General features: G+C 60.0%; 2 protein-coding genes across 3 annotated transcripts in view; one reads left to right on the top strand and one right to left on the bottom strand.

Moving 5' to 3' along the window:
- The window catches only part of KCTD5 (potassium channel tetramerization domain containing 5), a 28,351-nt gene extending 25,947 nt beyond the window's left edge, over positions 1 to 2,404 (top strand). The window contains exon 7 of one of the 2 annotated variants that reach the window (XM_060078765.1): positions 735 to 2,404. Coding sequence is in view for 1 of the 2 variants with exons in the window: in XM_060078766.1 (XP_059934749.1) it covers positions 735 to 764 (30 nt within the window). In the remaining variant the exon portion in view is untranslated. The remainder of the gene's footprint in view (positions 1 to 734) is intronic. The other variant, XM_060078766.1, reaches the window with a different exon arrangement.
- Positions 2,405 to 5,759: 3,355 nt separating this feature from the next.
- On the bottom strand, positions 5,760 to 12,655 carry PRSS27 (serine protease 27). Its single transcript, XM_060078742.1, has 6 exons — positions 12,601 to 12,655; positions 9,267 to 9,293; positions 8,449 to 8,611; positions 7,050 to 7,321; positions 6,498 to 6,667; positions 5,760 to 6,053 (listed from the first exon to the last, which is right to left on the bottom strand). Exons 1-6 carry the CDS (start codon positions 12,653 to 12,655, stop codon positions 5,760 to 5,762), a joined length of 981 nt encoding a protein of 326 aa, XP_059934725.1.
- Between the last annotated feature and the right edge of the window lie 819 nt (positions 12,656 to 13,474).

The following is a 13,474-nucleotide window of genomic DNA, read 5'->3' as shown; positions in this document are numbered from 1 at the left end:
TTTACAGAAGATGTGACCCCAGCCAGGCAGTGTGGGGAGCAAGCTGGCCCGTATGGATGTGGGGGTGATGGCAATCCCAGGGGCCCAGGTTTCTGGGTGTGTGGCTGCAGGGTGGAAGGGCTGTGGTTTACGATGGGGCATGGAAGAAAGAAGAGGGGCAGGTTGGGCTGGGGGCCCAGGGGGCCCTGGTTGCACACATGTGTCTTCTGCCCGGGATCAAGCTGGGCTGGAGAGAAAATCAGGAGTCGATGGGCAGTTAAACCGCCAGGTGGGCTTTGGCACCCTTGGGAGCAGGGAGCCTCCCATCCTCAGGAGGCCATCGAGAGAGATGCTGCCCAGAGGTCCTTGGGGCCTCAATGAGGAGTCACCCCCCCGGAGCCCTGCCGCATGTCTCCGGAGGCCTGGGAGGCGCCGGGTTGAGGACAGGCCTGCTGCTGCCCCCCAGGCGTGATCACTCGGTGGTTCCTCGCAGCCTCCACAGGTTCACTACTTCCCAGGCACGGTGATGTCAGGCTTGGGTGGAGAGGTGGAGAGCTGGGAGGCCTGCCCCTTGTGTGTGGCCTGGAGGTGGGCAAGCTAGGCCTGCACAACGGGGTCCCCTTTCTCGGACCCTGGCCTGCGGTGGGCTCCACCCCCAAGCAGGGCACTTGGCCTCAGGGCCGGGAAGCTCCCGACTGCAGGCTGCCTTTCCATTCAGGGCCTGAGTCCTCATTGTCTGCATTTGGCATTTTCAGATTTTGCAAGAACGGGGTTCAAGGATGTGAGGAACACAGTGTTGACAACTGAAGAGACGTTTTACCTTTTCCCAAGATGCAATGATCTGCCATGTCGAGGAAGCTTGGCCGTGAGAAGAAACCTGCTTTTGACAATTTCTCTAGAGATCTGGGTGTGAATCCTTTTTTTGCCTCTGAGGTGGGTGGTGAGAGACAGGACCAGCTGTCCGAGGCCGGGCGTCGCCACTCAGAGGCGGCACGCTGCCTGGGCGGGCGTCTCTGTAGGGACCTCCGCTTGGTTTTCACAAGTGCCGCTCGGGCCTGAGGCAGGGCGCTCCTGACTGACCCTTTAATCACCGAAGATCATTTAAAGGACAGCGTTCTTGGTGCTACATAAACAGTCTGTAACGGAGCCTGGGCCTTGCTGGTAGGAAGTGGCCGCAGCGCCACGGCCCTGGGCTCTGGGTGCCTGCTGGTCACCCTGGCATGCACCAGGCCCTCTTCCTCAGGGCAGGGGGTCTGCTGTGCCTCCCAGACATGACCGGTTGGTGGTTTCTCCCAGCCTTCGGGTGTTCACTACTTCCCGGTCCTCCTTCAGAGCTGGGCTCCACTGGCCTGACCCGGCCTGGCACAGTCAAGGCTTCTCCATTTGTAGTTTCCAGGCGAGAGACCTTTGCATCCTTTCTTTCCAATTGTGGATAGACAACCCAGTGCTTTCACTTCTTAGAAATGCCTAAAAGTGCTGCTGCCTTTTGGGCTGATCTGTTAAGTCATGTAAAGGGAGGTACACGTTTTGCCTCGTCTGACCCACCTTGGGGCTCAGAGGGAGCTGGCGCCCATCAGTGCCTTGGTCTCGCCTGGGATGGAGGTCGGGGCGGGAGGCCTGTCCACCCGGCTTCTGGAGCTGAAACTCCAGGTCACATTGGAAATTGGATGTTTACAGCACATCACAAACATCTCTCTCTCGCCGGCTCTCTCGTGTAACTATGCAGTTCTCTCTGACGTTTCTGGGGCGCTGGGGACACAGGCTGCACGGGCCCTGCCCCCTGACGTGACGGAGCTACCGGGATTCCTTTGAAAACCGCTGTCCGCATGCTTTGAGAACAGACCTTCCTCAGCTGGTCGTGGGGCCTGTCCATCTGGAGGGCCTGGCCCGGCAGGCGGCTCTGCCTCCTGACCTCCAGCTTCCAGGGGAGCTGTGCCTACCGACCGCTGTCTGGCTCCAGGCGCTTCCAGAGGCTTCTTGCCTGTGCCCTCTTCTCCTTTGCCAATATTACCTGATGAACCAAGTTCTCCAGCACCTAGGACTTACCTCCTCCTTTTGTAAGGTCTGTTGTATGTTGTTAAATGTTTGGCTTCATCCGTTTCTAGCAATCTTTCTGTAGGACACACTTGGCCCTGGTGACCTGTCCTCCCGGTGGAGCGCACGGGGGCTGGGCAGCCCCTCCTTGGCCTCGGGGTGTACCAGTGGGGCGCTGCTGGCCGTTTAGCGTTGTTTGATTTGTGACCTTGACGTAATAGATAGGCTTGTGGGTTTTTTTTTTTTAATTTAAAGATATTAAGACTTAAATCACTAAAATTTATTGTAAGGGGATATTTATACTTTTGTACTTTTTTAGGTATCCGTATTTTATCAGCTTACAGTTTAATGCCTAAGTTTCCCCTGAAAATAGCAAATAAAATTGTGTATTTATGAATGAGCAGAACAACTGTTAGTGTCTTAAAATGCACGGAAGAGCCACTACTGCGGAAGCGCCGCCTTGGGCTTGCGGCAGCCCCGGGCCTGCCACCTGTGTCACTGTCCAGTCTGGGGCTGGCAGGTTAGAGCAGCACAAGCCTGTCTCCCCGCCTCGGCCGGACCGGCCCCCGGCCCCTCACCCATCATCTCTTGATGGTATCGTGCCCCCATCCCTTGAGCCAAGGAGATCATCTTCAAGAGACTTTTTAAAAAGTACGGATGCCTCGTTGCGTCAAGCATGTGCGCCTGTCTTGTCTCTTTCCCTGGCCAGAAGCACCAGCTTCAGAGAAATTTCTCTGAAATTCCCTGGGCCCCACCCCCCACAGCCACTCTGGCTCCCCCTGGTGGTGGCTCTTCAGAAACTCCCGGGACGCCGAGGCTTTGAGGAAATTCCCATTCCCCGTGTTCTCTGGAGAGCTCTGGCTCCCAGAGGTTGGGTAGGATGTCTTTGACCCCAAGATGCCGGAGTCTCCTGCAACCCAAACTCTTAGCCTTCTTGGAGTGTCTGTCGTGTTTCCAGGGCTGGCATCTGTGAGCAGAGGCAGTGCCGCTCTGGCACCTTTGGACTGAGCCGTGCTTCCCTGAGACAGACTGCAAATCAGGACACTGGTGTACAACCCCTGGGTCGGGACAGTGTCTCTGGCTTGGGGGGGCTTTGATTTGCATCACTGCCTGCTCCAGGTGTTGGCATCAGGACCATGGCTGACCCCTGATCCTTGAGGCCAGAAGGGGTCAGGGGTTCCTGGGGTCCTGGCCCAGCGGTTTTCCTTCTTGGGGCTCCCACAGGCTGATCCTAAGCCTTATGTTCCCGAGCGTGGAGTATGATGTGTGCGCACATGGATTTCCAGGCTCGGTTGTGGCCCCCCTCCTGTGGCTTCACCTGCTGGCTGCTCTGGTTGCTGCAAGGTGGGCCCTGCCCTGGGCTGGGCCCCGCTCCTTCCGCCCGCCACAGCTTAGTGGTCTGTGCCAGCCGGCTGTCACTCCAAAGCCTTCTCCCTGCAGCCGGTGGGGCCCTGGTGGGGCCCCCACCCACCAGGTGGTGGCCCTGAGGCACTGCTTGGGGGCAGCAGGGAAAGTTGTGTCTGAGCGGCGCCCCACCCAGGTGGGAGAGGGGACCCGTGACAGCTGGGGGCACTTCTCTCCTTCCCCTTCACAGCACTGAGCACACTGTGAACAGTGTGAATAAACCTGCTTCCCTTTAAACCCCTAGTCTCTGCACGAGTGTGTCTCTTCCCGTCCTGCAGCTGTCTCATTGAGTGTCCACCCTGGGTTTGGGGAGCCCAGGGCGTGGGGGATCTGTGCCCTAGGGTCGCACACTGGCCACCGCCTGGGACCCACCCAGGACCCTAACCTTGCTCTCCCAGCCTGGCTGGGTGGGGCGTCACCGGGGAGCACTGGGCTGCCCTGACATCTTCGCCCCTCCTCCCTGTTAGGCCCACAGGACCCTGACCAGACCCCTGCCCTGTAGCAGAGGCAGGAGGATGGTGGGGTGATGGGGGATCCCAGGGCACTCAGGAAGCTAAGACAGCAGGAAGAGGAGGCAGGGGCAGGATGGCAAGTCCTCCTCCAAGGGGGGCCTGGCCCTCACCTGGGCTCCATCCTGGCCTCTCACCACAGACGTGGCAGATGGACCACCTAACCTCCTCTGACCCCCATCACTGCAGGACCTGAAGCTCTTTCTATTCCCCACAGCAGGGTCACCTCTCTCCAAAGCTGCAGGACCCAGGCCAGCCCCTGCTCCCAGCCAAGATGACCCAGAACTTGTCCCTGGGGCCACTCTCAGGACACCCACAGCCCGGTCGTCCCCCCCCATCAGGCCTCAGTGCACCTGCTGCCCCGCGCCCCCACCTTCCCCATCGGGACTCGGAATCCATCTCTGCTCTGGAGAAAAAGCCCTCAGATGGCTCAGTCCCTGGAGGGCCACCAAGCAGTGTTCCCTGCCTGGCAGGAACATGCCCAGGCAAAGCAGAGCAGAGGCGAATTCAGTGTGTGTTCCCCACTCCATCCCCGGGGCCGGTCCACAGCAGGTGCCTGCTAAGTGCTTATTGATACGTTCCATAAATACCCAGGCCTGCTTTCTCCCAGCACCTGCCGGGCCAGCTGGGCCTGTGCACGCGCTCGCGTACGTGTGCGTGTTTCTCTGTGTGTGGGTGTGCAAGTGTGCATGTACTAGCATGTGAGCATGGGTGTGCGTGTGGTGTGCGAGGCCCTGCCCTCTCAGGCCTCTTTGTCTGTTCATGGTCACTGAGCATGGCAGGAAGCTGAGTGCCTTTCAGGAATTGGCCCACACTGGGGAGCTGACTGTCCGACTGCAGAAGGCCTGCCGTGGACATGCTGGGCCAGGCTGAGAACCCAGGGCCACCTCCGTGGGCAGCCGCACCATCACGGCCAGGACAGGCAGGGCCAGAGCGAGCTGGGGCCTGGGCTCTGAGACCTATTCCTGCTGGGTTCCTGGTGGCCACAGGCCATCACGGGAGGACTGGGAGGGGGATGGCGTGGAGCTACTGACAGGACAAGGGACGAGAGGAGGCAGCAGAGCTGGGGTGGGGCCCCTGGGGGCAGGGCCAAGCACCAGGCTCTCTGTGCAGGATTGCAGCTCATTCCTGAATTCCCCAGGGATCCTCGCAGAAACCATTAAAGACTGCTGCAAGGATGGCCTGAACCCCAAACTTTGCGGAAGGAAGAAGGAGGGGGTCCTGGCCCAGGGAGCTACTGAAGCCTTGGCCTGTCTCGGTGGAGGGCCTGTCCTGCCGACCTCCACGGCCCTGAGTGGCCTGGGCCTTGCCTCCTGTGTGTGACAGCCAAGAGAAGTTCAGGGTGATTCAGACATAGGCAGTGGGGGCTGTGCTCCCCCACGCCCCGCAGAGCCCCCCTCCTTCAGGACCCTCTGCCGGGCCCCCTGCCGGTATCTGTTGCTGCCCCCAGTGCCCAGCACAGGGCACCCCTTGGCAACATTCATGGTGACGACCACGTTGGCAAGGATGCTGAGGCGGGGGGCGGAGCACGGAAGCCCCTGTGAGGGGGTCAGGCCACAGGTGTCACAGGACTTGGTGACATCTAGCCTCCAGTGTGCCTGCTGTAGCTCCTTCCACTGGGGAGCCTCGTCCGCCACACCCCCTGCCCAGCACCGGCCCCCTCCTTCCCCAGGGGTCTACACCCAGGCAGCCGGCACTGAGGTTGGGGTTTTATTGGAGAGTGAACATAAATAAAAATAAGTGGGCATTAGAGAGTAGGGAGAATTGGAGATCTATTTACATATATACACCATAGGCCCCAGGGTGCCACTGGCCCACTGGCCTGAGCGCAGCTCAGAGGAAGGTGAGCAGGGCCATGAGGACCAGGAGGATGGCATGGGCTGCCAGGCAAGGTGCAAAGTTCCGACCGAGGGGCTGCTGGCTCCGGGGGTTCCGCTTCTGGCCACCCGAGCTAGGCCGCTGGAACTGCAGTTCTGGGATGATCTGATGGATCCAGTTATGGTGGGAGGTGACCCGGATATAGACACCTGGGCGGTTCCGGCGGGCGCAGCCCTCACCCCAGCTGATCACCCCAGCCTGCAGCCATGACTGACCCACAAGGCACACCAGGGGACCCCCCGAGTCTCCCTGCAGGTGAAGAAGAGGTACCGTTACAGTCCACGGAGGCCCAAGAGCCAGGCTTTGCAGCTACATGGGTGCACACATGCCTGTCTGCCTCCCTTTATCTGTTCTTCCCTGCCCAGGACCCCCACCCCCACCATGCCACCCAGTCCTTCCTCTCTGACCTGGGGTGCCCATTTCTCTAGCATCCCCAGACTATCCACCCTGATCCACCTCAGGAGAACGTGTTGAAAATGCAGTTTCCTGGGTCCCACTGCAAACCTGCTGCCTGACTCCCCTGGGTGGGGTCCAGGAATCTGCTTTCCCAGCTGGTCAAATGCACAGCCCTGTCTGGACCCCATGGGCCCACCTCCTGGGGCCTTATCCCTTGTCCCAGGTGGGCTGGCTTCCACCTTGACTAGGGCCTGGGGAGCAGGGCTGAGCCTTGGCACGGCCCACCCTGGTCCCTACCTTGCAGGCGTCCTTCTTGCCCTCGGCAAAACCAGCACACAGCATGTCGTCCTTGATGGTTTTCGGCTGGAAGCCAGACTCGGAATCCTTGCTGTAGAGCAGGTTGCACTTGGGCGTGTCAATGATGGGCACAGCGAGTTTCTGCAGGATCCGGGGGTTGGGCAGGTGCTCTAGGGAGGGGAGACACAGCCTGCAGCTCAGTGGACAGTCTTACTAGGGACTCCAGGGCCCTGGGTTCTCGAGAACCACAACTCTGTCCCTCCCCGTTTCTTGCTTGCGTTTAGACCTTCTCTTCTGGCTGGGGGCTTTGTGGGACAGAATTCCTTCTTCCCTCCTCCCACCCACCAGCCTGGGCTCTTTCTATTCCCCACTCTCTACTTCCCCATGGCTCCTCCTCCTGAGTCTACTGCCCCTTTCCCATACCTACTCCACCCATTTGAGTAGAGAATCATGTGCACCAATATCAACAGAAAAAGATTGTTGGTTCAGAGTGGCCCCCACGCTGCCTTCTCTAGGCATGTCCCGCATTCTCTCCTGGCCCTGCCCCATTACCTTGTTCACTGGGTCTGCCCCAGCCGGTGACCCAGCAGTTCATGCCTGTCTCAAAGACGACTGAGGGGTCAGGCACACACACAGGGAGGATGTAATTGGTGAAGGTCACAGGTGCCTCCAGCTCCACCAGAGCCACATCGGCACTAGAGGCCATGCCTTGGTACAGGGGGTTGCTCTTGACCTGCTTCACCCGGGTGTACATGGCGTGCGGCCCTGGCTTCACCAGTTGCCGCACCCCCAGCAGGACCTGGTACAGGGATGTTTCAGAGGTGCTGGTGGGAGAGCAGAGAGCTGGTGTGAGGCAGCCCCACAAGGGCTTCACAGGTGGAGTTGGTGGAAGTTAAATGGAGATGGGAAAGAGGGAGGAGTTGGGCTCCCTCCAGGCCCCCCATGGTGCCAACATTCTCTCTCTGCACATTGTCTTCAAAAAGGTAATCTCCAGTGGGACATACATCAGGATGAGGTGGGTAAGGGGGTAGAAGCTGAAGCAGCTTTAATTCCTGACTTTAATTCCCAGCTATACCCCGGCCAGCCCGGCGCGACCTTGGGCAAGTCACCCAGCAAGTTCTCTGTGACTCAGTTTCCTTGTCTGTAAAATGGGGACACTAACAGTCCCCACCTGAAATGCTTGCTGTGAGGGTTGAAGGAGATGATCACCCACCAGGGTGCATCTGGGGGTTGGGCCTAGCCTTGGGCAAGCCGCCTACTCCCTCTGAGCCCGAATATCTGAACTTAAGATGTGAGGTTTTAAAAGAATTGCAGAGCTGTGGTGAGGCAAGAGCCAAGATGCTTGAGAAACCCTGAAGGTCTAGGACCAGGTGGGTCATAGTATGGTAGTAGGGATTGGGTTACTTGGCCCTTTGGTTAGGGACGGCATAGGTGACCTTAAGGCCATTCTGCTCTAGTCCCCCTGTACCCAGAGTCCCAGCCAGAAAGGGAGTGTCTTGGATTTGAGGTGTGGGAGGGGGACGGGGAAGAGGGCCAGGGCATGGGAGGAGCCTGCCAGCATAGGCAGGGGCAGGCCCCAGGTCTGGCAAAACATCTCACTGGTGAGACCAGCATTAGGGGAGTGTACCCCTCCCAGCTGGGCTGCGGGGAGCAAGAGCCAGGAAGCAGGGGTTGCTGCTGGAAGCTGGCCCTGAGGTTGGACCTAAAGGGAGCTCTGGTAGGGAAAGCTCAGATAATGCAGACCAAACCCGCCCCCCATAGGTGGTCAGCCTGAGCACCCCACCTGCAGCGGGTCGGCGCTGTCCACGGTGCTGAAGCTGGGCGTTTTGAGGGGTTCGGGAGGTGTGGGAGGTGTTGTTCTGTCTGCATTATCTGTGCCCCTGGTGGGGAGGGAGGCTGGCTGTGCTGGCAAGGGGTGGGGGAGGGGAGCGTCGGGGCTCAGCCAACTCACTTGGAGAAGCAGTGCGCTGCAGTGAGGACCCACCGCTCTGTGATGAGGCTGCCCCCGCAGAAGTGGCTTCCATTTCGCTGAATGCTGACCTGCCATGGCCACTCGCCCTCCAAAACGTCCTGCCCGCCCACCATCCGGTTCAGCATCCTTGGGCTCCCGCAGGCTAGGGGAACAAAGCCAGGGGTGCGCTCACTTGGGGCCAGTTCCATCGGCTCTGATTCCATACCCCCAAACCCACACTTTCACATTCTGTTCACTTCCCGGCTTCCCTGCCCCTGACCTGCTTGGGGACCTTAGGCAAGTCAGAGGCCTGGTCATCAGGTCAGCCTCTGACACAGGCAGACCCTTCCCAGCTGTGGGAAAGTGCCCCACCCCCATGGGCCCCACTCCCTTCACCTGTGAAATGGTGACATCAGACCTACCTGGGGCGGGGAGTGAGATAACACGGGTAAAGGTCTTATCACAGAGCCTGACAAACGGGCTCCCGGAAGGTCAGTGGGTGTTGGGAGGGTCCTACGTGGGGTAGGTGAGTGGTCTTCCAACTCTGTCTAGCTTCTTTTCTGTTGCTTTCCCTGCCCCCCTTCTCCATGCTTCCTGCCTTGATGGCCCTCTTGTGCCGCCTGCACTGTGTGTCAGACCTTCCCCCTCCACTCCTGCCTGGGCTCCACAACTTTCCTGCACTGTGGGATTCCCTGTGCCCGGCCCATTCATTCTGGGTCTCATTCCGGGGGTGTGTGAGGGTGTGGGTTTCTGATTAGTCTTGCAGCTCTCAGACAAGCCCACTCCTATCCCCCGACCCAGGGGACTTGAATGCTTACCAATTAATGCCTCAGCCTCTTGAGTTCCTGGAAATGAGAAAAAAGAGGATGATCAGCCAACTGAGCTGAAGCTGAGGTCTGCTCCTCCCAGCCCCACCCACCACTGCTGGTCAGCATAGCCCCTCATCTGCTCCACACGCAACCTCCTGAGGACTCAGCAGAACAGCCCACAGGGGGACCTGGCAGGAGAGGCCAGCGGCCTTCAGTTCCCCACAGGTCTGGCCCCCGAGATGTGTACAGGCCAGGCCTGTGGGCCAGAGCTCACCTGCAAGGGCAGACAAGCCCCTTGCCACAGGGGAAACAATCAGGAGATGCCAGTGAGGGGACCTTGTCAGGGCTGACTCTCCTGTTTGGGGCAGGAGGGCTCCTTCTTGTCCCCACAGGGCCTTCCCTCCACACTCCACACTCGTCCTGGTTGGAAGCTCTGCGGAGCATCCAGCTTTCGGCCCTGGTGCTGTGGGGTCTCCCTCCCCACCCCTCTCCACCAGCCTGGGGCTGGGATGAAGGACGAGATAGAGGGAGCAAGGCTCCATGTCTGGCTGGAGCCCTGGGGCGACAGCCCAGCTACTCGGGTCTCGGGGGAGTAGAGAAAGGCCAGCCAGTGGTCGTGGGTCAGTCCTCCCAAGATTCCAGATTCCCAAGAGCCAACCCCTCTCTCAGACATTCCAGCATGCTTACAGTTGGAGCCCAGGGCACCCTGCTGGGCCATGGCACCCCTGCCCATGGGAGGGACAGGGGAGGGGTGAGGGTGGGACCGTTCGGTAATGGCCTCCATCTCCCCAGGATCCATTGCCCCCCTATCTCTGGACATAGGCACAGGGCCTGCTACTTGGCTTTGACAGGACCCACCCCCCCCCCAGCCCAGAAACCCCAGCCAGGCCGACAGTCCCCAGCCCAGTGCCAGCAACACTCCAGAAATACTCGCCCTGTAGAGAGAGCCCCATTTGCATATCTGGTTCACTGGAGGCAGATCTGATCAGAGCTGGGGTGGGGAGCTCAGGACAGCCTCTCCCCACCTCAGTCCTCAGTATTCCCCCTATACACCAGCCCCTCTTGTTAACCAGTCCCAGGCAGCTGAGGGGCCCTGGGGGCAGGAAATGACCAGGCTGAGCCACGCCTCTCTATGGGGTGCCCAAGGACCCTGGGGAATTTTACAGGACCCCCATTCTTGCAGTCTAAGGGGTGCACTCCCCAATGCTGGGGGTGCTGGATGAAGAAGCGGTGTGGGGGGGAGCTGTGCTTGGAGCAAGAGGAGGAGGAGGGGGCTGAGGAGGCACAGGCAGGACTGGCCACTCTTCAAAGTAGAGGTGCTAAGCAGAAATGTGAGGGTGGAAGTAGTCAGCCCAGGCCAGTGGGGGGTGGGGGGGAGCAGGAATTCTGCCTGGACATTGATTTGTGTTAATGAGGTGCCTTTTTAAAATGCAAATGCCCCCAGGAGGGCAGTTCCCTCCAGCGCCTCATCTTAGTATAATATGATTTAATTAGATTGATAACACCAGACCCCATGCTCTTTCTAAGGCTGATGCTTCTGCTGGCAAGAGGCTCCCATTCACCTTGTCCTCACTGGCATTAACGTGCTTTCAGGCTTGTTCCCTCCCTGTGGGACTTTTCCAGAGCCTTGTCCAGATTCTCCCCACAGCCATCCTCCCTCCTATACATGCAGATGGATCCTCCACTGCCTGCTCCCAGGATCAAGGGCACTCGCACCCTGCCTGGCAGCACACCCACCCCCAACCCCGTTGGAGCTCTGCAGTCTTCCTCACCCCAGCCTAATGCAACTCTGCTTCTAATTCGAACTGAGCCTTCCGGCCTCTGAATGTTTGCCCACAGCACCCCTTTCCTCCTGGTGTCTACAAATCCAGATTCTATATGGTCCTAATCCAGATCAGGCCTAACTGAAATGCCTCCTCCTCCAGGCAGTCCTCCTTGCTTGCACTGTCTGTCTGGGAAGCCTGGCTCCCTCTTCTGAGCTTTCTGTCCTCCCGCCTGGCCTCACAGAGCTCTGCTTACCTTGCCCTGGGGGTATAATTGTTGTCTCATCTCACCTATGGGCTCAGGAGCTCTGTGAAGGCAGAGCCCACATTCAGGGGGCCTGAGCCTGGTGAATGTATAAGAGGGAGAGAATGGGAGCAGCTGTGGGAGCACGGCTGACCGGGAAGGGGTGATGTGGAGACCTGGGCTCTGCAGGGTGGGCGTCCTGTAGGGGCTGGGTGAGCTGGTGGCAGTGTCAGGCCCCTCCTCTGGGCCCAGGGCCCTCACGCTCCCGTAGCTAGTTGCTAGTGGGGATAGGAGAGACCCAAGGCTCTAGGAGGGAACAGCCAGGGATGAGGGGCAAGGACAGTGTTGAAGGAGTTCAGGCCTCCGGTCACAGTTGTTTGAGAGCCAAGTGCAGGCCGCTGTTTCCATTTTGGCGATGACCTTGGTTTCTCAACCCACCAGGAGCAATCACGGTGTTACACACCCTGGCGGAGATGGGCTCCCTCAAAGAACGCTGTGGTTCTTGAACCAGGAGACCAGGAGAGGTAGGCCGGGCAGTGAGACCTGGGGAGGCCCTGTGGAGCCCAGGGAGGCTGGGGCCTCCCCACCAAGGTGCCGCCCTGGTGCCCCCCTCCCCTGGTGGAAAGCCTGGAGCCCTGGCTGAGTTCCAGCCTGGGATGACCCGGCCTGGCCCTGGGAGGTGACTTAAGGACAGGGAAGTGAGGTGGCCCAGGAATGTGGGAGAGTTTCCCTGGTAGAGAGCAGCCCGCCCACTGGGAGGGGCCTGCAGGTGGGGCCCCCTGGCTGGTACCTGCTAACCCTGACCCATGATTGGGAGAGGGGACAGGAGTTCAGGGCCTGCTCCTCCCGTACCCTCCCTCTCTGGTAGGAGCTGGAGCCTGCACCCCTGTCCCCCTGCTCCCTGCTAAGCCCTCACCAGCCTCCCGAGGCTCCCAGGCTCAGGCAGCAGCTCAGCTACCCCTCCTGGGCCCAGCGAACAGTGGCCCAGGGATTGGAGGGCAGCGGTTTCGAGTTCAGATCCTGCACCCATGCAGCCCTTGGAGAAGGGAGAGAGGCCCAGATGAGGGAAGCAGAAGCGCCAAGCCCAGAGCTTGGCCATGCTTGCCCGAGGCAAGGGGAGCAGGGTTATGGTTACTGCCTCTGGGCTCCTCCTGGGCCTGCATCCACACCCCCATCCAGCCTTCCCCACTTCACTCTCCCAGGTGGGACGTCTGGAACCTTCCCCCTGGGGCAGGGAGGAGAGTCCCATGCTGCAGCCCCAGGCCTGGCCAGGGAGTGGGGGGCTTAGCTACAGTTCCAGGTAGGAGAGAGGGGCCCTGCAGCCTCTAGGACTCACCAAACCGCAGCAGCAGCAGGAGCAGGAGCAGGGCCACAGCCGGCACCTGCCTCATGGTCTTGGCCTGGCTGGAGTGCCTGCCGGGCAGGGGACAGCAGTGGCAGGAGATCCGTGAACACTAGCACAACATTCGGGGCTCCATGAAGTAGGGTTATATGCTGGAGATGAGTGTCAGCTTGGCTATGCCGCTGGACCTGTCAGCCTGGCCCGCCCAGTTCCTCTCAGCAGGAAGGAGGCACCCCAGAACCCCAACTCCTCCATGACCTGGCCCTGAACCCCAAGGGGCCAGACCCCTCACCCTAAGACACCTTGGGGTTTGGGGGCCAAGGTGCATCTGCCCCATTTAGGTGCTTGTGGCATGGGGTTCCAACCCCCACCATGGCTGACCGCATCCCCCAACTGACCACAGGCCCCACATAAGCTGACTACAGTCTGCCCATGAGACCCTCCCTGTTTCATTCATTCATTTGTTCATTCATATTTATTGAGCATCTACTATGTACCGGACATCAGTGAAAGAAACAGAGTCCAGGACTGGGGCTTACACTTTGGGGGGAGGGGGGATGGGCACGGAAAAGTCCAGGTCACCTGTGCTTATGGAACAAAGGAGAGCAAGGGAGGAGTCCAGAGCGGGGTCCCCAGTCGACCCCAGCGCTCTCACCGGCCCTCCCTCCAGTAAGTGGGTCCCAGCAGTCCCAGAACCGGCCCCAAGGTGGCCATGACCTCCCTCCCCCTGCCTCCCTTCCGTCCCCGGGGCAGCACCCTCCTCCCCTGGGCCGGGGGCGGGGGGGGGGGGGGGCTTCCCGGAACCCGAGGGACGGGGTGGGCGGGGCGGAAGCTGGTTCTGGGAAGGCCGGGCCGGGATGACAGTCCC

The sequence above is a fragment of the Mesoplodon densirostris genome, chromosome 16 (assembly GCF_025265405.1).
Source record: "Mesoplodon densirostris isolate mMesDen1 chromosome 16, mMesDen1 primary haplotype, whole genome shotgun sequence".
In the NCBI taxonomy this organism is placed as follows: Eukaryota; Metazoa; Chordata; class Mammalia; order Artiodactyla; family Ziphiidae; genus Mesoplodon; species Mesoplodon densirostris.
This window is presented reverse-complemented; position numbering and strand designations above follow the sequence as displayed.

Excerpts from the sequence above, each read along its gene's own strand:
- PRSS27 (XM_060078742.1), bottom strand. The coding sequence starts at position 12,655 with ATGAGGCAGGTGCCGGCTGTGGCCCTGCTCCTGCTCCTGCTGCTGCTG. Across the intron at positions 7,322-8,448 it reads GCAGCGCACTGCTTCTCCAA|CACCTCTGAAACATCCCTGT; the intron begins GTGAGTTGGCTG and ends CTCTCCCACCAG. Across the intron at positions 6,054-6,497 it reads GCAAGAAGGACGCCTGCAAG|GGAGACTCGGGGGGTCCCCT; the intron begins GTAGGGACCAGG and ends CTTCACCTGCAG.